The sequence below is a fragment of the Tamandua tetradactyla genome, chromosome 13, assembly GCF_023851605.1.
Source record: "Tamandua tetradactyla isolate mTamTet1 chromosome 13, mTamTet1.pri, whole genome shotgun sequence".
NCBI lineage: Eukaryota > Metazoa > Chordata > Mammalia > Pilosa > Myrmecophagidae > Tamandua > Tamandua tetradactyla.
The window spans coordinates 5,021,311-5,044,177 of record NC_135339.1 but is presented as its reverse complement, the minus strand read 5'-3'; the positions used below and the strand labels follow the sequence as shown (position 1 = coordinate 5,044,177).

The following is a 22,867-nucleotide window of genomic DNA, read 5'->3' as shown; positions in this document are numbered from 1 at the left end:
TTATTTAAATATTTAAAATCCATGATTTAACTTAGGGTTCACTGTGCAGTGTAGTATTGCTTCCTATGAAATGGAGCTCAAAGGATATTAAGGAATGACGAGAAAGAAAGAAAGAGAGAGAGAAAGAAAGAAAGAAAGATGGGATCGGGGTCTGAAGCTTAGCTATAACAAACAACAGACAACTTTATTCTGAACCAGATCCTGCTTATTTACTGCAGGGTAACAAAAGGCATGCCTGCTTCTCCTGAGGAAACAAAGTACTTAACTTCTTCATACTTACTGTAACCATTTGGGGGTAAAGAACATTCTGTTCCTCCCAGACTGTTCCAAACAAAGCAAGTAACAATCTCCTCAGTTTCTTGCCCACCCAGGGAAGCCAGCTGCTCCCAACAAATTTTGCAGGTCTTGTTTTAACCCTTTGGCTCCTACAGTGTAGTTCCATGGATTTTTAAAAAACGTTTTATTCTATTACCTTACATACAATCTAACATTTCCTCTTTGGATCACTTTCAGATAAATATTTCAGTACTATTAATTGCATTCACCATGTTTGCTACCAAACTATCCATTCCTCAAACATTCCCATCCTTCCAAATAGGAACCCTGCACATTTTAGACCTTAACTTTCCATTCCCCATCCCCGCCCGGTCTTCTGGTAACCTATGTTCTAGATTCTGATTCTATGAGTTTGCTTATTCTGATTGCTTATTGACTGGCTTGACGTGTTCATGCCTTTTGCTTATTGTTATATAGGTATGTTTGCTTCGATTAATAAGTCCTAGTATATCTGTATGTCAGGTATAAATGAACGTGGTGGTAGCCTTCCTAAGACATCTCTCATTTCCCTTTCAAGCCCCCAAATCACACGAAACTGTGGGTGAAGATTCTCCTGAGAGTCTCAGAAACTCTTTCAGCCCAAGCACCATGAGTAACCAGACTCTGGTAACAGAGTTCATACTGCAAGGCTTTTCGGAACACCCAGAATACCGCATGCTCTTATTCAGCTGTTTCCTCTCCCTCTACTCCATAGCCCTTACGGGGAATGTCCTCATCGTCTTGGCCATCACCTTCAACCCCGGGCTCCACACACCCATGTACTTTTTCTTATTCAACTTGGCCTCCATGGACATAATCTGCACCTCCTCCATCATGCCCAAAGCCCTGGAGGGCCTGGTGTCAAAGGAGAGCGCCATCTCCTATGGGGGCTGCATGGCCCAGCTCTACTTCCTCACCTGGACTGCATCCTCGGAGCTTCTCCTCCTCACTGTCATGGCCTATGACCGGTACGCGGCCATCTGCCACCCCCTGCATTACAGCACCATGATGGGCAATGCCTTCTGCAGCGTGCTGGCCACCAGCGTGTGGGGGCTCTGTGCCTTCAACACAGCCATTCACACCGGGCTGATGATGCGCCTGGACTTCTGCGGCCCCAATGTCATTACCCATTTCTTCTGTGAGGTGCCCCCCCTGCTCCTTCTCTCCTGCAGCTCCACCTACGTGAACAGCATCATGATTGTCCTGGCTGATGCCTTCTATGGCTTAGTCAACTTCCTGATGACCGTCGTGTCCTACGGCTTCATCATCTCCAGCATCCTCAAGATGCGCATGGTGGAGGGGAGGAGGAAAGCCTTCTCCACCTGCTCCTCTCACCTCATTGTGGTGTGCATGTACTACACGGCTGTCTTCTATGCCTACATAAGCCCTGTCTCCAGCTACAGTGCGGAGAAGAGCAAGCTGGCTGGCGTGCTGTACACCATGCTGAGCCCAACCCTCAACCCCCTCATCTACACTTTGAGAAATAAGGAGGTTAAAGCAGCCCTCAGAAGGCTTCTTCCCTTCTGCAAAAGTTAAATGTGCCTTCTTTGAAGTTCTTCTCTTGGGATGCTGATGTGTGTGATGAGTGCGTTTGGGGACTGGAAGGTAAGTAGAGCTGTCTGCATGGATCAGCTCAGAATTCTGGTGCCCTGGGAGACGTGTGGTTGGGTGGGAGCCCATAAGCCTCGGGGAGAGTGGGTCTCATGGCCTGTCTCCAAGTTAATATTGAGGCTATGCTTGCAGTGGAACAAGGCTCCCTGGGAGAAGGAAATGCTCCTTGTGTTTTAGAATGACTGGAGCAAGAAGATCTGGGTTTCTTTCTCCTTTTCATTTTTGTATGTACAACACTCAGGCTATAAAATGACATATCCCTGAAACCACACCTAGAATTTTGGTGTGTGAGCCTGACAAGGTTAGGCAGGATGGTTCCTCAGTACTTAGAAGGCGAGAATTGTCAGACTGAAGAATTTCTTTTAAGTGGTAGACTTCTGGTCCCTAAGAAACATTCTAGCTCTACTCTCATCTCACATGTTTCCTCTGGAGCCAGCTGGATGTCAAAAAAAAAAAATTCTGATTTCTAAGGCCAATGGTTGCCTCTGTTTTTCCCTTTTCTTTTTACTAACACTCAAGGTGAAATATACTATGATAATCACTTTGCTTTGAATGGAGAAATTCCAACTTTAAAATTGGACATGTGACACTGAATGAAGCTGCATCTGAGCTATAGGGTTTTTTTTTTTTTCTATTATTACTACTTTTATTTCTTTTCTTTATATTAGCATTTTATATATTTTTCTGTTGTGTTGCTAGTTCCTCTAAACCGATGCAAATGTACTAAGGAACGATGATCATGCATCTATGTGATGATGTTAAGAATTACTGAGTGCATATGTAGAACGGTATGATTTCTAAATGTTGTGTTAATTTCTTTTTTTTTCTTTCCGTTAATAAAAAAAAAAATTGGACATGTGGGCTATCCATCTAGAAAAATGACCACGATTTATCATCCAACCCCCGTGAATTTGTTTTCAGTAGTGTCGATTTGACTGGCCTCACTGGCCTGGAGTGGGGACAACTGCAAGGACTCAGCTCTGCACATCTACCCAGCATTGTAAGAAGGCGATGCCGTCCTTCCATTGCTTCAGAGTAAAGCCAGGTGGATAAACCCTTCGTGTCTAATGCAGACAGGCCTTGGGACTTGTGCTCCATGTTGTCAGGAAACCAGACCAGGCTCTATTCCTTCCAGAATGATCTATTAATGATGAAAGAAACAAGAAGTAACTATGGAATTGTATCTTTGGGACTGAATAAAGGTACACATTGTTTGCTATTGTAGATGGAAGCTAAAAGTAGAGTTCGACCTTTCATTTGTAAGGGGTGACTTGTGCATGGTTCTTTATCCAGTACTTTCATTATTCAGAAACAAATTGATTTGGGGCATGAATTCAAGAATTTGATGAATCGTGAGCTGATTTTGACACAGCACATAGATCAATACGAGCAAGCTAGCCTTTTCTAATAGAATTCTGACCCCAAATAATGTGTAAATCCCACAGTGGCCTCTGAAACTTTCCAAACAACAAGGCTTTGAAAACTACCATTAATGACTCAGCATGCCACGGAAAGCATTTATTATATTATTCATCTTAATTTCTTATCATTTTTACATTTTCTACATTTATAAAGGATTTTTTTAAAATAGTAAGTATTTAGACAAATATAGAGTGAACATTATTAACTGGCCAACCCCAGAAATATGAGACTTGATTCTATCTTCATACAGCTGGTAATCCAGTTAAGACACTTGTACATGTAGTAATGAACAGTAAAAATAGAAAACTATAGAGAGTGCTGTGTTGCAAGGGATGAGGCAATGGAGTCGTGGGTGCTCAGAAAAGAGGTGGGGTATTGTGGAAAGAGCCTTGAGAAGGGAGTGAAAAGGTCAGGGTTCAAGTCCCAAATCTCTCCGAAGCACTCAAATGATTAGGGCATTATTTCCTTCTCATATAATGGGGACAATAAATCAAACCTGGAGTTGCTGCTAAAATGGAATGAGAGAAGTGCAGAGAATGACATCAAGGGCTAGGAACAACCAAGACACAGCTATCAGTGAGATCCTAGAGCAGGGAGCCGCTGAGGAAGCCTGATGCCTCTGGCAGATCCTTGCAGCAAGCAACCCCTTTCTCCTGGCACAGGTGATCTGAGTGGCTGGCCAGAGAAGGTAAGTTGGGGCTGAGTGGCCTGGGATACAGGGAGGGACTATTGGGGCAGCTGTGGACTGGACCCTCTAAATACTGACCAAGTGAAAAGAGGCAATTAGGGTGGGTGAATGGGAAGCCTTCAAGTGCTTCCTGATGTGAATGGATCCATCCATCTCAGGATGCTTCAGGTAGCGTACCCACTCAGGGAAGGCAAAGTAAGGGAATTCCCTGACACAGATGGATTCTCAATCTTCCTTGCTGGTGGGTTCTCCTAGATCCCCAAATCCATCTTCTTTGGCCCAAGCCTTTGCTCCTGCTATCCAAACTCAAACAGGTATATTATAGTCATCTGATTACAGATCTCTTCCCTGTCCAGGTTGATGCAGCTTCCTCTGAACACTCTGTGAGCAGCAGGTCCTCCCTGCTTCAGCCTCTTAGGCCCAGGTGGAACATCTCTCCCTGCCAAAGCAACCTGTCTTACCCAGTGTTTACCTTCTCAGGAACAAATGCATTCTCTCCCTTCAACTGACCTGCCAACTGAGGCTTTGTTCTTTTTGTAGCCTTTTGCAAGATCTAACACCAATTTGCTTCTCTGAGCTGAGACAGAGAAGTAGCTCTTGCTCCCCCCATAATGCTATCTCTTAAAATGAGTCCTTGTGATTTAATGCAGACAAACCCACGACTCCACAGGCAGTACCTCCTGTGACAGCTGACAACCTCACATTATCAAGTCTTCAGAGCCACAGAGAGGAACTGAGAGAACTTCCACTTCACCAACTTCTCTGCTTTTTGACTTTGATAATGCATATAAGTAAGGCAAATACATTCTTTCTTGATTCCCAAACCACTAACTAGCCTTTACCTTTTTTTTTTTTTTCACATGGGTAGGCACTGGGAATCGAACCTGGGTCTCCAGCTTGGCAGGCGAGAACTCTGCCACTGAGCCACCGTGGCCCACCCTAGCCTTTACCCTTTTGACCTCCCAGAGTAAGCAGACCCTTGCTAAGTGGGGAAACCAGAAGGGTTTACCAGCACCAGAAACCATCTGATGGAGACATGACCTGGGGCTGCAGGGCATCCAGGTCTCTTTCTGTGGACGCTGCTTCTTGAACTTTCTGGACAATAAGGTGGTGGTATGCTTGGGTTTTATACTTTCCTTTTTCTTCAGGTCAGGGTTTGAACCTGGAGTTTCAGAATTTCTCCACCATGGCAGTATGCATTTGGGGCTGGATAAATCTTCATTGTGGAGGCCTCTCCCTGGGCACTGCAGGATGTTTAGCAGCATCTCTGGCATCTGTTCACTAGATTCTAGCAGTGCTGCTCCAGCTATGACAACTAAGGATGCCTATAGACATTGCAAAAGTCCCTAGGGACAAGATCACCCTTATTTTAATTTCCTTGCTGCTCAAGCATATACCATGCAACAGGTTGGTTTAAGCAATGAGAATTACTGGCTCGCGGCTTCGAGGCTAGGGGAAGACCTAAACTGGGGTGTTATCAAAGTGATGCTTTCTCCCAGAAGACTGCGGCCTTCGGGGGCTGGCTGTCAGCACTATTTGCTTCCTTGGCTTTCATGTCACATGGCAGCCTCTTCTGGCTTCTTTCTTCTCTCTTAGGTTCCACTGACTTTCAGCTTCTGCCTGCTCCCTGTAGCTTGTTTTTCTGTCTGTGACTTTCTCTATAAGGATATGGTAATAAGATTAAGACTTATCTGGATTTTGCTGGGCCACACCTTAACTGAAGTAACCTCATCAAAACGTCCTAGATATGATGGGTTCACATCCACTTGTATGGATTACGCTTAAAGGCATACTTTTTGTGGGTTCATATCTCCAAGCCATCATACTCTTCTGAATTGCGGCCAACCAGATACTTCTATCTCACATTTGGAATGATTTATGGTTGCTACTGTGCTGTTTTTACCTTCACATAACAGTCATTGAGAGTTCCTATATACCGGCTTTGGGGCTAATACTGACATACTTCATCTCCAGTTCTCTGGGACCACATCAGTGGCTATAAAGGAAATGCCAATCAAAACTATTAGAATGGTCATTATCAAAAAACAGAAAACTGCCAGTGCTGGAGAGGATGTGGAGAAATAGGTGCACTTATTCACTGCTGGTGATAATGTGAAATGGTTCAACTGCTTTGGAAGGCAGTTTAGTGATTCCTCTGGAAACTAAGTATATAAATGCCATATGTCTGGCAATCTCATTACTAGTTCTATAATCCAAAGAAATGAAAACAGGGATGTGAATAGACATTTGTACACCAATATTTATAACAGCATTATTCACAATTGCCAATAGATGGAAACAGCCCAAGTGTCTATCAACTGAAGAATGGTTGAACAAATTGTAGTGTATACATACAATGGAATATCATATGTTCATAAGATGGAAAAGGTCCTGATGCATGCACCAAGGTGGATGAAACGTAAGGATATTATGTAGAGGGAAATAAGCCAGAAACAAGAGGACAAATACTCTATGATTTTGCTAATATGAACTTACTATAATGAGCAGATTCTGGGAGTTAAAATATAGAGTATAAGTTACCAGGAGATAGAAACAGGGTGGAGAATTGACAAACGACAATTAAGGTGTACATAATATTCAATAAGGCTAATTGTAAATATTTGGATGTGGATAGGTGTGATGGTGGCACAATACTCTAAGTGTAATTGACAATGCCGACAGTGTGTATGGCTGAAAGAGGAAGTCTAGGGTCAAATACGGCACTGGAAGGGAAGCTAGAGGATAAAACCTGGGACTGTATAACATAGCAAACCTGGGGCTGTATAACATCGCGAAACCTATTGTGGATGATGATTTACTTAATTGTACAAATATAAGAAAGTTCTTACATGAACTAGAACAATGTACATCACTATTACAAGGTATTAATAATGGGTGGTATATGGGAAAATACAATTAATGCAAATGAAGGACTATAGATAACAGTAGTATTGTAATTTTCTTTCGTCAATTGTAATAAAAGTGCTAAACCAAAGATAAGCATCATTAATAGGGGGAATAAGGGATATGGGATTTTACTTTTATTTATTTTTTGAGCAATGAGAATGCTCTCAAATCGATTATGATGGTGAATGCATAACTATGCCATTATAACAAGAGCCACTGATTGTACAGTTTTGATGGATTGTGTGGTGTGTGGTTAAAACTGTTAAAAAACAAGGGCACATGTGATGTAGGCCATATATCCCAAGATGAAGAATATCATCACCATTTTTCCATGGGCCAGGCATGGAGGAAATGTGGTCCTGACAATTGGTGCTATTTCCATCAGTACCTTAATTCCTTCATAGCCACGTGCAATCTTCATTTTATTTAAGTGCCTATTGGTAAATAGTCATTAATTCTGCCAAAACATGTGTGTGACTACAGAGAAAGTAGAGTGTAAATTGCTAAATTTTAGTTATTCCATGCATATAATTTATATCAGAAGGAAGAATAAAAATTCAGTAAATGATCATGATATAAAAACTGATTGGTAACAATGTGTGAAAGATTTAGGGAGAAGATAGCAATGCACAGCCAGGTAAAATGTGGCCTTAAATAAAAGAGATTTGCATTTTGCTTGGGACATGCAAACAGAGATGAAGTGAACTCTGTCAGAGACTCTCCACTGGACACTAGTGGAGGAGGTTGCTACATTGTACGGATTGGGGACAAAAGGTCCTCAGAGGCCTAACACTCCACGCTTACATCATCTTCTTTTATCTTACTATTTCCATTCTGCATGTGGTCTCAGTCGCTGGGCTGGGCCACGCTGGTGGGCGAGATCACGGCGGGCAGCCTGCTGCACAGCTGCACCGTGCTCCTGCTGGAGGGCCCCGCGGGCGGCCTGGTCCTCACCGTGCCGGTGCTCACCATCATCGACAACCACGGCGAGTGCTGGCTGGGGGGCGGCGTGGTCCCCGATGCCATCGTGCTGGCCGAGGAGGCCCTGGACCGTGCCCGGGAGGTCCTGGACTTCCACCGCAGCCTGCCGGCCTGGGTGGAGGGCACCGGGCAGCGGCTGGAAGCCCACTACGCGCGCCCAGAGGTCGTCGGGCAGACCAGGGCGCTGCTCCAGGCGAAGCTGGCCCAGGGGGCCTACCGCACGGCCGTGGACCTCGAATCACTGGCCTCGCAGCTGACCGCGGACCTGCAGGAGGCGTCCGGGGACCACCGGATGCTGGTGTTCCACAGCTCCGGGGAGCCGGTGGCCGAGGAGTTGCCCCTGCCGCTCCCCCCTGTCCCCTCTCCTGAGGAACTCACCTACCTCATCGAGGCTGTGTTCAAGACGGAGGTGCTGCCCGGGCGGCTGGGCTACCTGCGCTTCGACGCCATGGCCGAGCTGGAGACAATGAAGGCCCTGGGGCCGCAGCTGGTGCCGCTGGTGTGGCACAGGCTGGTGGACACGGCCGCGCTGGTGGTGGACCTGCGCCAAAACCCCGGCGGCTACACGGCCGCGGTGCCGCTGCTCTGCTCCTACTTCTTCGCGGCCGAGCCCCGCCGGCACCTCTATTCTGTCTTTGACTGGGCCACCTCGAGCATCACGCAAGTGTGGACGGTGCCCCAGGTCGCCGGCCCGCGCTACGGCCCCGACAAGGACCTCTACGTGCTGGTGGGCCACGGCAGTGGCGCAGCAGCCGAGACCTTCGCCCACGCCATGCAGGATCTGCAGCGAGCCACCGTCATCGGGGAGCCCACGGCCGGGCGGGCCCTTTCGGTGGGCATCTACCAGGTGGGCCGCAGCCCCCTCTATGCCTCCATGCCCACCCAGACGGCCCTGAGCACCTCCATGGGGGAAGCCTGGGGCCTGGCGGGCGTGGAGCCCGACATTGCTGTACCTGTGGGCGAGGCCCTCACCACCGCCCGGGACATCGTGGCCCTGCGTGCCAAGGTGCCCACGGTGCTGCAGACAGCCGGGAAGCTGGTGGCTGACAACTACGCCTCCCCCGAGCTGGGGGCCGAGGTGGCAGCCAAGCTGAGCCGACTGCAGAGCCGCTACGCCAGGGTGACCTCCGAAGTGGCCCTGGCCGAGATGCTGGGGGCTGACCTGCAGGCACTCTCTGGTGACCCCCACCTGAAGACGGCACACATTCCTGAGGATGCCAAGGACCGCATTCCAGGGATTGTGCCCCTGCAGGTAAGGGATGAGGGGCCTGGGGCCTCAGCCTGCCCTGGCATGAGTTGACCAGTTGTCCAGGTTCTGCTTCAAGCTGGGCAAAGGCTTGTAGACTTAGTTCAGTGTCCAGGCTTTCACCTACCAATCTCAATCCCGCTTCCTCTCTCACCCCATCATCCCACCCACTCCCTGTGCACCTCTGTAGGACATGCCTACCCATGGGACCCAGTTTGAAAAAGCCTGGGGAAGGAGAAAGAGCTTCACTCTTGGCTGGGTGGAGGGCAAGTGTTGGCAGGGTTCTCATTTCAGTGCTGGGAAAAAGATTGGTAGGATGCATGAGGACACCACACTGTGATTTCCTCCTCAGTAGCCACGGGATTCTTGCTATTCCCCAACCCTGCCTACCAAGATGCCAGTGGGCAGGGTGGGGCTGGGTCACAGGCAGACGGCCTGGCCTCCCAGTTGCCCCAAAACGTAAGTGTGGAGCCTGGCATGGGCCCTGGGGCTGATGGGGTGCCTAGGACAGCCCAGAGACCAACAGCACCAGCCTTCTAGAGTTAGGTTCCACCACCCACCATCTCCACCCCCAATGCGTAACTCAGCAGGGAGACTTGTGATCCAAGGGCAAGTTGGATAGGAAATTTTGAGCAAGGCTACTGGGGTCAAAGTATTTGACAGCAAGCAGTGAAGCTTGGAAAAATGGTGAAAAAGTCAACCCCAGGTCTAGAGGAGGGAAGTTCTCAAGGCCCTTGACCAAAGTGGTCTTAAGATACACGTGATCCTCCAGTGAGTGCTAAGAGCTCAGCCAAAGCATCTCCTCGGGCTGTTTGCTCACCGGTTGTTTTACTCAGGGGGCAGAGGTGGGAAAGGTGGTCTTTGTCTTGGTTTCTCTTGAAAGCATAGCCTGAGATGGGGATGTGAATGCAGGCCATTTATTTGAGGATAATGGCTAAAGCGGGGTTGAGTGGTCAGGAGAGCGTGAACGGAAAGAGGGGCAAGCCAACATCTGGGGCATTGTTGAAGGCAATGGGGGCTCAAGACCACCAGGACCCTGACGATGTGGGGCCATCCCTCTGTGGGCAGGAGGGCTTGACCCGGCCACTGTCACCTTCCACTGGCTGAGAGTGGCCTCAGGGATAAGGACTGTCTCACTCACTGAGACAGAGCATGCTCACCCAACTTCAAAGAAGGTCCTGAGCAGAGAGTGGAATGGTGTAGAGTCTACCTGAACTCCATCTGCCACAGAATTGTCATCCCTTTTGAACAAAGGGAGAATGAGGCCCTGAGGGGTGCAGAGAAGAGTGGCCTGTGTCAAAGGGCATGTGAGTGATGGTAGAGCCAGGCCTGGAGGTCAGCTGTTCCCATCAGCACAGCACAGCTCACCGCCCAGCTGCCCTTCAGTGGACCCTGGAGAGACAGTGAAGGAGGAGTCCACAGTCATCATTGGAGTCCGATGCAGATTCAAATTCTGACTTCCATTCCCCAGCTACACGCCACATGAGGGTCACTTCATTTTCAGTTTGTCATTGAAAAGACAGAGAAGAAATCTACTCTCCAGGATACCCAAGAGGCTGACAATATGGGTTGCAAAAAGCTTAGCACAGGCCTGGGCAGCAGGTAGTCAGGCCCTATTAGCAGGAAGAAGACAAGGCCAAGGTCACCAGGAACTGGCTGGTAAGGCTGGGGGTGGCTCAGCTCTGATTGGCAGGCGTGGACAGTCCTTTGAAGGAGGGTGCCCTAGAGGACATGGGGTAGTCCCGGGACTCCCACCCATGTGGATTTCCTGGGCCCTGTCCTAGGCTGAGCCACCTCTGGGCCAGTCAGCAGCACCCACCAACTCCCGCCATATGTCAGTCTCCTTCCCGTGCCCTCACTGTGTCTGTGCTATCGAGGAGGAGGTTCCTGGATCCTGTTTCCCGGGGTCGGCCATAGGTGCCCCCATCTCTGAGCCTGACCTCCAAACCCCCACAGATACCCGCCCCCGAGGTCTTCAGAGACCTGATCGAGTTTTTCTTCCGCACAAACATGTTCGAAGACAACATCGGCTACCTGAGGTTCGACGTGTTTGCAGACTGCGAGCTGCTCGCCCAGGTCTCTGAGCTGCTGGTGCGGCACGTCTGGGCGAAGATTGTGCACACGGACGCCATGGTCATCGACATGCGATCAGTGCGGAGGGGCCGCTGGTTCTGCAAAGTCCCCAAGGGAGGGAGAGCAGCTCTGGGCCAGGGGACAGGAGCAGAGAAGGAATGGGTCCCCTGCCCACCAGGGCTTCAGAGTGAGCCAGGGGGTTCTGTTTTACTTGGCCTGGGGAGGGGGCAGCACTGGTCTTTCCCTAAAGTCCCTCGGCGAAGCCTGATGTGCATCCCAGTGGCAAATCTCAGCACTCACCCAGCAGTTCCCAAATCATCAGGCAGGTGGGTCACCCGCTCAGAGAGAGGAAATAAAAAAAAAACCGATTCCTGGGCCCCTCCCCAGCCCTAACAAATCAGAACCCAGAGGGTGCGGCCTGGCAATCTGCATATCTGACAGGCCCCAGGTGATCCCCTCTTCCCCAGGCCCGCACTTCTGCTTCTATGAAACATGCCTTATATATGAAGAGATCCCAGCAGAGGGCAAGGGCTGGAGGTGGAAGATGCTCCCAGGCAGTGGCAGGGCCCAGGCTTCCTGTGACCCCCAGGCCCAGCAGTGGACATGCCCCAGGCATCCTCCGTGGGCACAGGGGGGCTGGCTGCTTCGCCTCAGGAGCCGACGCTCTCACCCTCCCCTGCTGCTGGAGTAGCAGCAGGGGCTGGCGGAGAAGGAGCACCAAGCCCAGTTCTGCCTCATTGACCACCAAAGTCACCAGGTTCTGAGCCATCGGTGGGTGACCCTGGGTTCTCATGGGCTTCTCTCCTCCCTGGAGGACTGCAGGCCAAGCATCCTTGGTGCTCAGGTTTTGTGTGTGCTGAGAGCAGGAGCTTGGGGGGCCTCCCGTAGTGCCTTTGATCATTTTATTCCTCAAACTCTCTACCAAACACGCAAGTAACTTCGTGGTGGGACCCTTTCCTTGTCACTGTCCCATCCATATATTTTAAAGAGGAAAAGACCCACCTTCCGGGGACACTTTGGTTAAAAACCCTTCCATTCCTGAGATTGGGAGGTACAGACACTGAGCCCTGAACCCCAAACTCAGCTAGGCATGCTCACACCGTGGCTGGAAGAGGCTTAAATGTGTCACCAGCCCTGAACTCCTCCTTTTCCACCTGGGATCCAGGGGCCCCGTGAGGGGGGACACCCCACTCATTGTCACACAGTGAGGCAAATTCAAACGGTCCAGAATTCAGATCCTTTCTTATGGGCAGTTCCGTACCCTGAGTCCTCGGCACTGGGTCCACGTCAGAGATCCAAAGGCACCCAGGGGATCTTCAGGGTTCTCAGTGTTTCCCAATGCGTGCTCCCCTCACAGGAGGCGTGGGGGCGGGGAAGAATTCCCTGGTCAATCAGTGGGGGAAACTGATCGGCACGGTCATGCTTGCAGGACTTGTCAGAGCTTTAGATGTTTCATATGTGATCAGAGAGGGAGGATACAGTAGGCAGTGGTTTCTAAACTTATTTGACTGCAGAGGCTCTCATTTTCAAGAGACTTGAACTCTGGAAACACTCTGAGAAACGCCAACCTGAAGAGTGATGTGAAAGGAGATGGTGACCGACCAGAAGCTGCTGTAATCAGAGCACTCCATGGACAAAGATCCAGCCTAAATGTGACCTCTGCCCCACGCTGGGCTCTACTTCCTCCCCCAGGTTCAATCTTGGTGGCCCCACCTCCTCCATTCCAGCCCTGTGCTCTTACTTCTTCGACGAGGGCCCTCCAATTTTGCTGGACAAAATCTACAACCGGCCCAGTGACTCCATCAATGAAATCTGGACCCAAACCCAGCTGGCAGGTGCGTGGAATGGCATTCTCCTTGCAGCTTATCATTCCAGGAGCTCCTGATGTTGGCCTTCCTCATAAATAAATCAGGGCAATATAGCTTGGCTTCAGTAAGATAAACAGCAGCTAAATATAAAGACGCTGACCTGGTCCACGTGCTTTGTGCATAACATCCTTAATCCCCACAAAACAGGCACTGTTATGCCCATTTTCAAGGGGAGAAAATGAGTCCCAACTAGTTTGAGTATCTTGCCTATGGTGACACAGCTAGCAAAAGAGTCAAATTTGAACACTGGTTTTTCTAAGAGCATAAAGTCCCTGGCAGTTTGCAGCCTTGAGCAAAGTGAGAAGCCCCCTGCTCATGGCTCCAGAGCCCCCTCCCTGCCAGCGCTAAGCCCAATGTGCATATCCAAGACAATGCACCTTGCCTGAACCCAGCAGCAGCGTTTAGCACACCTGCCCAAGAAAGTTCACGATTTCCACCAGCTTTCCATTGCTGGACTGGATCCAGAGCAGGGACAGGAGGTGCCTCAGTGGACTCTGGACTGGGAGGCCACCACACCAGCTCCTTTCTGGTTAGGGGAGTTGGGAACCTCAGTCCATTTCCCTTGTCAGCATGCAGAAACTGGGGATCAGAAAGGTCAAGCGATGTGCGGGGAGGACCTGGGGTGGCGAATCGATGCCCGACTCTGAAGTGCCTTGTGTCTTCCAGGGGACCGCTATGGCTCCGTGACGCCTGTGGTCATTCTGACCAGCAGCGTGACAGCAGGTGCCGCGGAGGAGTTTACCTACATCATGAAGAGGCTGGGCCGGGCGCAGGTCATAGGGGAGGTGACCAGCGGGGGCTGCCAGCCGCCACAGACCTACCACGTGGACGACACGCACCTGTACATCACCATCCCCTCGGCGCGCTCCGTGGGCTCCGCAGACGGCAGCTCCTGGGAAGGGGTGGGCGTGGCGCCCCACGTGGAGGTCCCCGCAGACGCTGCCCTCGCGCGAGCCAAGGAGACGCTGCAGCGCACCCTGCGGAGGGCGAAGCGCAGCTCAGGCCTGCACAGCCAAAGGGTGGGACTCCCAGAGCCGCGCCCCAGGGCGGGCGGAACCTCCCGGCCTCCCACGAAGGGCCCTCCTGTGTGGGGTCCTGCCCCAGACCTCTGACGGGCAGCACGGGGCAGCCTGGAGCTCCCGTGGGGCTTGGAGTGGAGGCATCCTTGGAGCTCATTTATACCCTCTCGTCACCAGCGCAGCAAGCTCCCTGGTTGTACACGCCAGGGACAGGGAGCTCACCCCCTGCAAAACCTCTCCCTTCCATCTTCACACGGTAGACACCGGGGGAGCTCACGTCCCCACCCATCCCCACTCTTCCTAAGAGCCCAGCCCTGGTCCTCAGGTTCTCACCCAGAGCAGCTCTGTCCAGAGGAGCTGCAGTGGGAGCTGCACATGGGTGCCAGGAAAGTCATTTTAAATTTCCCAGTAGCTACATTTAAAAAAAAAAAAAAAAAAATCTTCATGATTTTTCTGTAAATCCACAACTTCTCTAATTAAAAAGAAAAAAAGGTGAAATTCAAGTAATAGTGTATTTATTCCACCCGCTAGACACACAGTAGTATCATTTAGCCACATTCAATATAAAAAGTTTTAATGAGCGTTGCAATGTGAGGTCTTTGAATTCTACCCTGTGTTTTGCACCCACACATCCAGTGAGCACTGGCCTCATTCTCAGTTCTTCACGGCCACCTTGCCTCCCTGAGCGACCGCACTGGCCAGGGGTGGCCAGAGGCCTCTTTCCCCACATCCTGTCCCCACTCTGCCCGCCCTGTTTCTCCATCCTCCCAGGGGTGCCCGTCCTACACGTGTCCAGGGGGATTTTGCTCCCCCCCGTGCACCCCCTCATCGCTGATCCCTCACCCGGCACCTGGTGGACGCTCAATGAGTCCCTGGGCTATGGGCGAGCAGAAGGCGGGGCAGCTTCCTCCTCCCCAGGGAAGCCCCTCAGAAGCGGGAAGAGGGGCCCCAGGTTCCCGTGGACCCTCCTCGCCCTGCTGGTGCCGGGGGCCACCCAATCCTGCTTCTGCTGGTGGGCCAGGGACCCACACTGAAAGTTCCCTGGGCGCTGCCCAAGGTCACTGAGGGGTGAGGCTGCAGGAGGAAGAGTCCAGCACGGACATCAGTGTGGGGGTGCCCGGGGCCCCAGGACTGGTCCATTGACCTATTGGTCTGGCCATACTTGGCATGTGCTCTGCTTCCAGCAGGACCAGGGAAGCTTCCTCGAGCATCTTCCCACAAGGCTGCCAGGCAGAGCCCTGGACGCCTGACTCCCCCAGGCCCTCCCCAGACCCCAGAGAGCAAACCCCTTGCCCATCCCTCGGGGATTTTCCAGGTGGGAAACCCTGGTTCAGTCCTGAAAGCCCAGACAGGAGGGAAGATGTCACTTCCGTTCCATCCACTGCTGTGAAATCCAGTGAGGTTGAATGTATTCACTGCGGGTCAGCAGCAGCACACAGCCTGTGGTCGCAGGGTCTCCTTCACTGTCCCTCCTGCCCTAGGCACGGAGGCCACGCTGGGACGGCTCCACACAGGCTCCGTCCTGGGGCTTCCTGCCCTCCTCTCTCCTATATACACGGCTCTGTGATTATCAATTGCCTAAATTTTAGTAATACTTTTTCTAGCTGGTGGAATCTGGGGTTATTTTTATAACAGTCTTCTTTATGCTGGCTCTTGGGGCCCTGGGCTCGGGGGGTTGCCTGTAAGGAGAGGCCCTGTTCCCCATGCAATTTCACGGTGAGAGGCTGCAGACCACAGCACACTCCAGGTCCCCCCCGTGACACACACACACACACCCCTGCCTACACATCCCACCTCACTACCTGCCATCAGCTGGGGACCTCCTGGCCACCGCCCTGAGAATAGCTTCTAGCCCAGACAGCTTAGGACAACAGGGGACAGAAGCCCTTGTCCTCTCGCCTCCTGGCCCTGGAAACAGGAGACAGCCTGCAAGATAAGTTCAGCTAAGTAGCCCCCCACCCTGCCTCCCTGCCCCACTTCCATGCAAAGAGGCCTCCAACTATTCTTCTCTGCTAGAAAGCGGCACAAGCTAAATCACGTGGGGGGAAAGGTCTCCTTGAGAGAAATCACATCTTCCTACCTAGTTTTTAGGCTTCCCAATTTGCCTTCCAAAAGTAAACAAATGATGCAAATGAAAGGGTACGCCATCCCCTCCCTGGCAAAAGGACTTGCAGAGGAGGCCCACAGGGGGCGCCGTCGTTCCATGAAAGGAAGGTTCAGGCTCCTGGACTGGTGTTTCACCCCTCACGGGGATCCCTTCCTGTGCCCAGAGGAACGGGTGGTCCCTGTGAGCTTAGGGGTCCCCAGTCCAGCGGGCCTGTGGGGGGCAGGGAGCATATTAGCATCAGGGCTTCCCGCCTCCCTCCCTCTCTCACCACAAACAGGCCTCCTAACCCTCCGCCACCTCTGTTCCGCCTGATTTCCTCATTGCCAGGTGCTGAGAAGGAGGCAGGTAGTACTCGGCTGTGCTGTGCGGTGACCTAATGTGCTTCTCAGTCACACAGCAGGGCAGGGAGGAAGCTGGGGTGAGGGCGGCATCGACTCCAAGGGACCTGGGATAAGAAAGAGGGCCGGGTGGGTAAAAGAAGTCTCACCCGCATGGAATAGCTTTGAACAGCAAGCATCCTGAATCCACATCAGTTTTTACCAAAATGAACGCCATCTTAAAAAGCAGAGCTGGGGAAGATGTTTGGCTGTGTTTCTTCATCACTTCGAATCTTCCCATGTCTGTCTCACCTGGGAATGATGTCACGGGGCCCTGAGGCACTTCCATTCCTGGGCAGTGCAGGCTTAGGCTCTGCCCAGCTGGGGTGGGTGAGCCGTGGAATGGGGGTCACAGTTGTAGAATTTCATGGGTGCTAGTCTGGACTGTACTCCCCTTCTTTCAGCCCCCCCCCCCAGTCTCTGGCTCCCCTCCCTGCTGGTGTTCAGCAGCCCCTGACCCTCCAGAAGCTTCTCCAGGCTCCTTTCCCCCTGGGTGGAGCCCCTCGCACCTCCCTCTCCCCACTGTATGTTAGGGGTTTCTACTTTCCTGCACAAATCCTCTCCCTCCAGGAGCTGAGGGCCCTGAGGCTTCTGATTCCCTCCAGATCCCTGGGATGCCCTGGGGTGCCCCAGTCACATGGTGCTCTGACCTTGGGCGTGGGGGACCTGCAGAGGGACTCGGCCCACCGAGGGCCACGTGCCTGGGTTTGCTCATCCCCAAAGGAGGCTGTGGGTCTGGGAAAGGGGCTGTGGGCTTGGGGCCCTGCCCCGCCCTCCCTCCCCAAACACTCTCCCCACCACCTCCATAGAATTACCCAAGGCTGCAGAAAGGGGACAAACGGCTTCACCCTGGAAAAGTGGTAAAAATGGAGTACGATGGGTGTCAAATCTGCTAACTGGTGAGGCAGAAAGCCTTCTTGTTTGTTCCATGACTCTGCAAACACATTTTGAAATCAGTTTTTAAAATTGGACCGGGAGATAAACGTGAGCCACAAGCGCCCTCTCCTGGAGGCATCTGCAGGCCACTCGAGCCTCCCATCTTCCCAGTCCCCAGGGGATACCTGGACACCCGGTGCCTGAGGCAGGAAGGCCCTGGAGTGGGGAGCGGGTGTCCATCAGCCCCCACCCCGTGTCTTCTGGCCGTGCGCCCCGTGGGGCTCCCCAGCCAACCCCTGAGGCAGCCCTTGGCCCCTCCCCACCCCACCCTCCCCCAGGGCCCCCCTGCTGTGCACGGTTTCCTGATGCCCAGGGAGCACCTCCCAGCGCTCTGGGTTCTCGGAGCCAGAATTTGCTTCCCAGGGGGCCCTGCCCAGTGGTGGGGGGGCACGGTAGTAGCAGGGACAGGCTGGATGAAGGCTCAGGGTTCCCAGACACCATGCACCCTGTCTCTAGGGCTCGAGGATCCCAGGTCACATTTGGGTTCAGGAACTGACAGGCTGGTCGGTTTTTCTCCCTGGATGTCACCGGACCCCCCAAATAGCTCGAGAACACAGAGCACGGAGCCCCACCCCAGCCCAATGGGGAACCACCTGCTCCTCTGCTCCCACCTGTCACAGGAGGTGTTGCGTCCCAAGTTCCCTCCCAGGCCCTGCAGCCTGAGCGGAGCTACTGGGTCCCGGTCCAGCACTGCCCCCCACCCTCATAGGGGAGCCGCCGCTTCCTGAGCTGCTGCCCTGAGTGGGGGGCACCGGGCAGAGTCTCATCGGGACTCCCCTCCTCCCACTTGGCCATGGCCGTCCACGGGCCGGGACCATGGGCTCAAGCACGACAGCGGCCTTTTGGTCTCCAAAGCTCAGGGGGTCTTTCCACGGGACCACCTTGTCCCACAGGACCCCCCACTTGAAGAAGGGCTCCTGAGGTTTCAGCTCAGCCAGACCCCCACTTCCTGCACATAAGTGATGGGGGCCCCCCTCCGGGCAGCTCCGGCCCAGGGGGACGATGGGGGCGGCAGGGCTGGGGTCTGCTGGAGGGGTCTTCACTGGGCAGGTGAGCCATCGGGAGCCCAGCTGGACCCCAGGGCCCAGTGCCCCGAGGGCGTGAGAGGGCCAGCCCCGGGGGCGAGAGGGGGGTGGGGCGGCAAGTGTACCCCACAGAGGACACAGGGATCAGGCTCCCCACCATGTGAAAGGTCGCTTTGGGGGCGCCTGACAGCCCACCATCACGCCCTCCTAACACCGCCCCTCTCCCTGCTGGGCCCTGGCAGCAGCCCCGTTGGTGTCATGTGACCCTGGGGGGGGCCAGGAGCGACCTGAGCAGGGCCACTCAGCATCTCTCCAGGGAGGGGCCTGGGGAGCTGCCCGGGAGCCCCCACCCTCCCCCCGCCCCTGCCATGGTCCTCTCTTTGCTCCTTGGGAATCCATGGGCTGTGGGCATCAGACACAGAGCGGGGAGGGCACAGCCCAGAGGCCCCCAGGGCAGGAGCCTGAAGGAGGCAATGCCAGCTGGGTCCCACAGGCTGTCCAGCTTCCGGGGCCCTGAGGCTTGGTTACCTCCCACCACTGCCAGCACCCCACGCCCCAGCCCCCCTCAGTCCAGACCCCAGGCCCACTCCCATGGCCCAGGGCCCCATTTCACAGCCCCCCTCAGCCCAGCCCCCCAGGGCCCAGTCCCCCACAGCTTAGCACCTGCCTCTGCACAGCCTGAGGCTGGTCAGACCTGTGTCCTGCTGGGAGCAGCCTTAGCCAAGACTGCTTCGCTGTCTCCATGGAAATCCCCCATTTGACAGAGGAAGGGAAGGACAGATCCTTTGCTGTGAAATGTTTTAAACATTTTGCAGTTCCCGGAAAGCTTCCTTATTAAACAATGGAATTTCTCACATCTAAGAACACAGCCTTCCAGGCTCCTGAATCTGCCTCTGGCAGTGAGGCCCCTTCTCAGTCCTCGGAGCTGCCCAGGTCCCTAATAGGGGCCCGGCCTGCTTGGGCCTTTGGTCCACCCACCTCCCTGGGGTTCTGTCCCTGAGCAATGAGCAGATGCCCCATTTATGCTTGATCCCTGACCCCGAGCTCTGCCCCTGTCCCTGTCGACCCCACCCTCATTCAGAGACTCAGCTTTGCCTGTGAGGTGAGCTTCAGCCGTTGCACACGATGAGAGGGCTGCTGATGTCCAGCCTTCTCTTTCCCATCTGCGCACACCTGGCCTGGCTCCCTGCTGGCTCTGGAAATAGAAACCGAGAGAGCAGGGTTGAAGATGCATCTCCAGAGGTCGCCTCACCTGGGTGCAGGTTGCCTGGTGAGGCCCAGGCAGAAGTCCTCGGACAGGTTTGAAAAATGAAGTTACCTGCACCTACCCCCAATCTCTCATCCATGATCTGTCCACCTTCTGGGCTAGGCCTGGGGGTCGTGGCGCACAGACAAGGGGGCTGGGAGCAGTCTGGGGCACTGCATCTGTAGGTGCACGTGCTCCTACATGGGCTTGCAAGTGTGCGAGCTTGTCCATGTGTGTGTGCACGGGAGGCCATGCTGCCCGGGGCTCCAAGGGAGGGTCCTGCCTTCGAGAGGCACAAGCGTTGGCCAGGGCTTGGAGACCCCGTGGAGGGACAGGAGGGGCTGAGCACCCCAGCCTAGGAGGACCCCAGCAGCCCAGGGTCAGGGTCTCCCAGCCATCAGCGGGCCCCAGGCTGGGGGAGGGGTGGGTTCCTTTCAGGCTCTGGCGCTCCTGGTGGCCAGTGCTGACCTGGCAGGTGCTGGGCAAGGACGGACTCCAGGCTGCGGGTCTCTGTGGAGGCCGGCACCACCCCCCAACCCCCTACCCCACCCTCCCTGGAGACCCCCAGTACTCCTCTGAACACGGCTTGTCTGCATTTGCCTCCTGGTCCCCCCAGGGAAAAGATGTGGGATCCTGGGCAAGTGCCTTTCAATTCTCAGGCCCATGGTTTGTTGATCCCTCAAAAGGGTGTCAGCACACAAAGGTGGGTGGGGGTCCCCTGAGTGCCGGGCACTCACTGGGGTGGGGTGGGGGCTCACACCCAGGGTGTGTGCACTCGGTGAGGCTCCGCAGGGATTCTGGCATGACATCCCCACCCCACCCGCAGACCAGGGTTCAGCACGGAGGGCGGGCTAATACACACCGAGCCCCCATGCCAGGCACCCAGCGTGTGTCACAAGAGCTGAAGTCCCCCGGGCTCCACTAAAGCAGTGACATCAGCCCCATGTTTGGGGGAGCCTGGGCTTCTGCTCTCACCCTGGAAGGTGGGGGCCACCTGGGGTGCAGAGGAGCCACGTCTTCTCGCTGGGGCTGGGGCTGCCCCGTGTGCAGAGACCTCAGGACAGATGGTTGGATTAGTTTAGCCAGGGTGGTCTGAGCAAGCTTCTTGGAGGAAACAGCATCTGAATCTGAAGGCTGAAAAAATCCAAAATCCAGACGTCTCAGGGAGGAGTGCTTTAGGTACAGGGAACAGCCAGTGGGGAAGCCCTGAGAGGATGGAGACTGTTGTGAAGGTTAAGTGAGCTGATACCTGCAAAGGACTCATCCCTTTCCATGCTTAATTTCTAGTTCTGCTCCCCAGGCATCCACTGCAATGAATCTGCTCTTTCTGCCAAAGGAAGACCTTGAGAGGCACCAGGCCCAGTGATCAGATAAAGGGCTCTGAACCCTTTCAATTGAGATGATTGTGGATTTTTTTTTTACTTCATTCTATTAATGCCATGAATTTCTCTGATTTTCTTAGGTTGAACTAGCCCTGCATTCCTGGGATAAATTCCCATATAGTTACAACATCTGTTCTGGTTTGCTAAAGCTGTCAGAATGTAATATACCAGAAGTGGGTTGGCTTTTACAATAGGAATTTATTAATATACAATTTACAGTTCTTAGGCCAGAAAAATGTCCCACCTCAAGGCATCAACAGGATGATACCTGGACTCTGAAGACAGGTTGCTGGCACCTGGAACATATCTGTCACATGGGAAGGCACATGGCTGGTATCTGCTAGTCCTTCTCTCCTGGGTTTTGTTGCCTTCAGCTTCTGGCTTCAGTGGCTTTCTCTCTCTGAGCTTCTCCTAGCTTTTGTATGTGTTTATCCTCTTAAAATGGACTCCAGTCAGAGGATTAAGACCCACCCTGGGGCAAGTCTTAACTGAAATAACCTAACCAGTAAAATGAGTAAGTCACAACTTGAATTGGGTGGGTTGTGTCTCTATGAAAACAACCTAATCAAAAGGCCCCACACACAAGATTGGATTAAAAGAATATGGCTTTTCTGGAATACATACATTTCAAACCAGCACACCCTCAAAAAATGAAATTCCTCCTGCTTCTCTTGCTGGATCAGGCACTGTTTTTGGGGGTCTCCATTGTAGCTTGCTTTCTACCTTACAACCACGGCACTGCTTCTCCATCTTGCTTCTCCGCCCAGTTTCTCCACCTTGGTAACTTTCTATACTAGGCAAAACCACTGATGACCTGAGTGAGTCCTCCTGGAGTGGGTGTGAGTGGACATGGAAATACACTAAAGGGGACCCACTCCATGAACCTGCACCATCACATTGGCCCTTCATCTGACTGCTTACTGTTCACCCTTGAATAATGTCCAGAATTCTAGGAAAATTGGTTCCAGTCATTTCAGCTTCTTTCTTCACTGTTTGGGGGAAGGGAGATGGCATTCCCCCAGAGGTCTTACCCTGACATCTTGTTAATGCCACCTCTCTTAACCTCATCATACCCAGTGAAAAGGCACCCTATCGTTTTCCCTGAGTCACAAAACACCCATGATCAACAGCTCAATTTTCCAGCGTGCCATGTGTTTTGATGGGACTATCCAGGGCACATTTGTACATGAGTCAGCAAAGGTCATCTAGACACACAGGGGCACTGTTGGGGCTTCCTTCTCCCCCTCGCATTTTCATGGGGCATTTGGGATACCCACCTCCGGACCCTGCCCCTCAGGCTGCATGTGGTGCTAAGAGTGCTTGGGATGAATAACTCTATCAGTCCAGCAGTGAAATGGAAACGCACAGTACTTCCTCATTCTCTGTACTTACATAAACAAATTAAAAAAAAAAGAAAGCTGACCAGCTTGGGCATCTCAGCCCACAAGGAATGCTAGGAAGTGAGGTGTGGGGAAGGCACATGCTCTGGGATCAAGTCTACAAATAAGGCCACAATTGAACTGCTGAGTCCGGTTCACAGGACTTTCAGCTCCTGCTCCCACAGTCCTGACTCCAGGTGGGCCTGTGGCTCTGACAGGCCTGGTGCTTGGCATTTTGTCGCAGAAATGACATGCTTCTACCCATCTGGGAGACAATTTGTTGGC

At 52.9% G+C, this 22,867-nt stretch overlaps 2 protein-coding genes across 2 annotated transcripts; both read left to right on the top strand.

Moving 5' to 3' along the window:
* The first annotated feature begins 924 nt into the window (after nt 1–924).
* OR13A1 (olfactory receptor family 13 subfamily A member 1) lies at nt 925–3,062 on the top strand. The gene is made up of 2 exons (XM_077124362.1): nt 925–1,920; nt 2,848–3,062. The coding sequence occupies exon 1, from the start codon at nt 925–927 to the stop codon at nt 1,849–1,851; it is 927 nt and encodes a 308-aa protein (XP_076980477.1). The 3' UTR covers nt 1,852–1,920; nt 2,848–3,062.
* Nucleotides 3,063–7,781: 4,719 nt separating this feature from the next.
* Nucleotides 7,782–14,223, top strand: LOC143654609 (retinol-binding protein 3-like). Its single transcript, XM_077126485.1, has 4 exons — nt 7,782–9,176; nt 11,127–11,338; nt 12,936–13,078; nt 13,778–14,223. Exons 1-4 carry the CDS (start codon nt 7,782–7,784, stop codon nt 14,221–14,223), a joined length of 2,196 nt encoding a protein of 731 aa, XP_076982600.1.
* The last annotated feature ends 8,644 nt before the right edge of the window (nt 14,224–22,867 follow it).

Excerpts from the sequence above, each read along its gene's own strand:
- OR13A1 (XM_077124362.1), top strand. The coding sequence starts at position 925 with ATGAGTAACCAGACTCTGGTAACAGAGTTCATACTGCAAGGCTTTTCG.
- LOC143654609 (XM_077126485.1), top strand. The coding sequence starts at position 7,782 with ATGTGGTCTCAGTCGCTGGGCTGGGCCACGCTGGTGGGCGAGATCACG. Across the intron at positions 11,339-12,935 it reads TCAGTGCGGAGGGGCCGCTG|GTTCAATCTTGGTGGCCCCA; the intron begins GTTCTGCAAAGT and ends TTCCTCCCCCAG. Across the intron at positions 13,079-13,777 it reads GACCCAAACCCAGCTGGCAG|GGGACCGCTATGGCTCCGTG; the intron begins GTGCGTGGAATG and ends TGTGTCTTCCAG.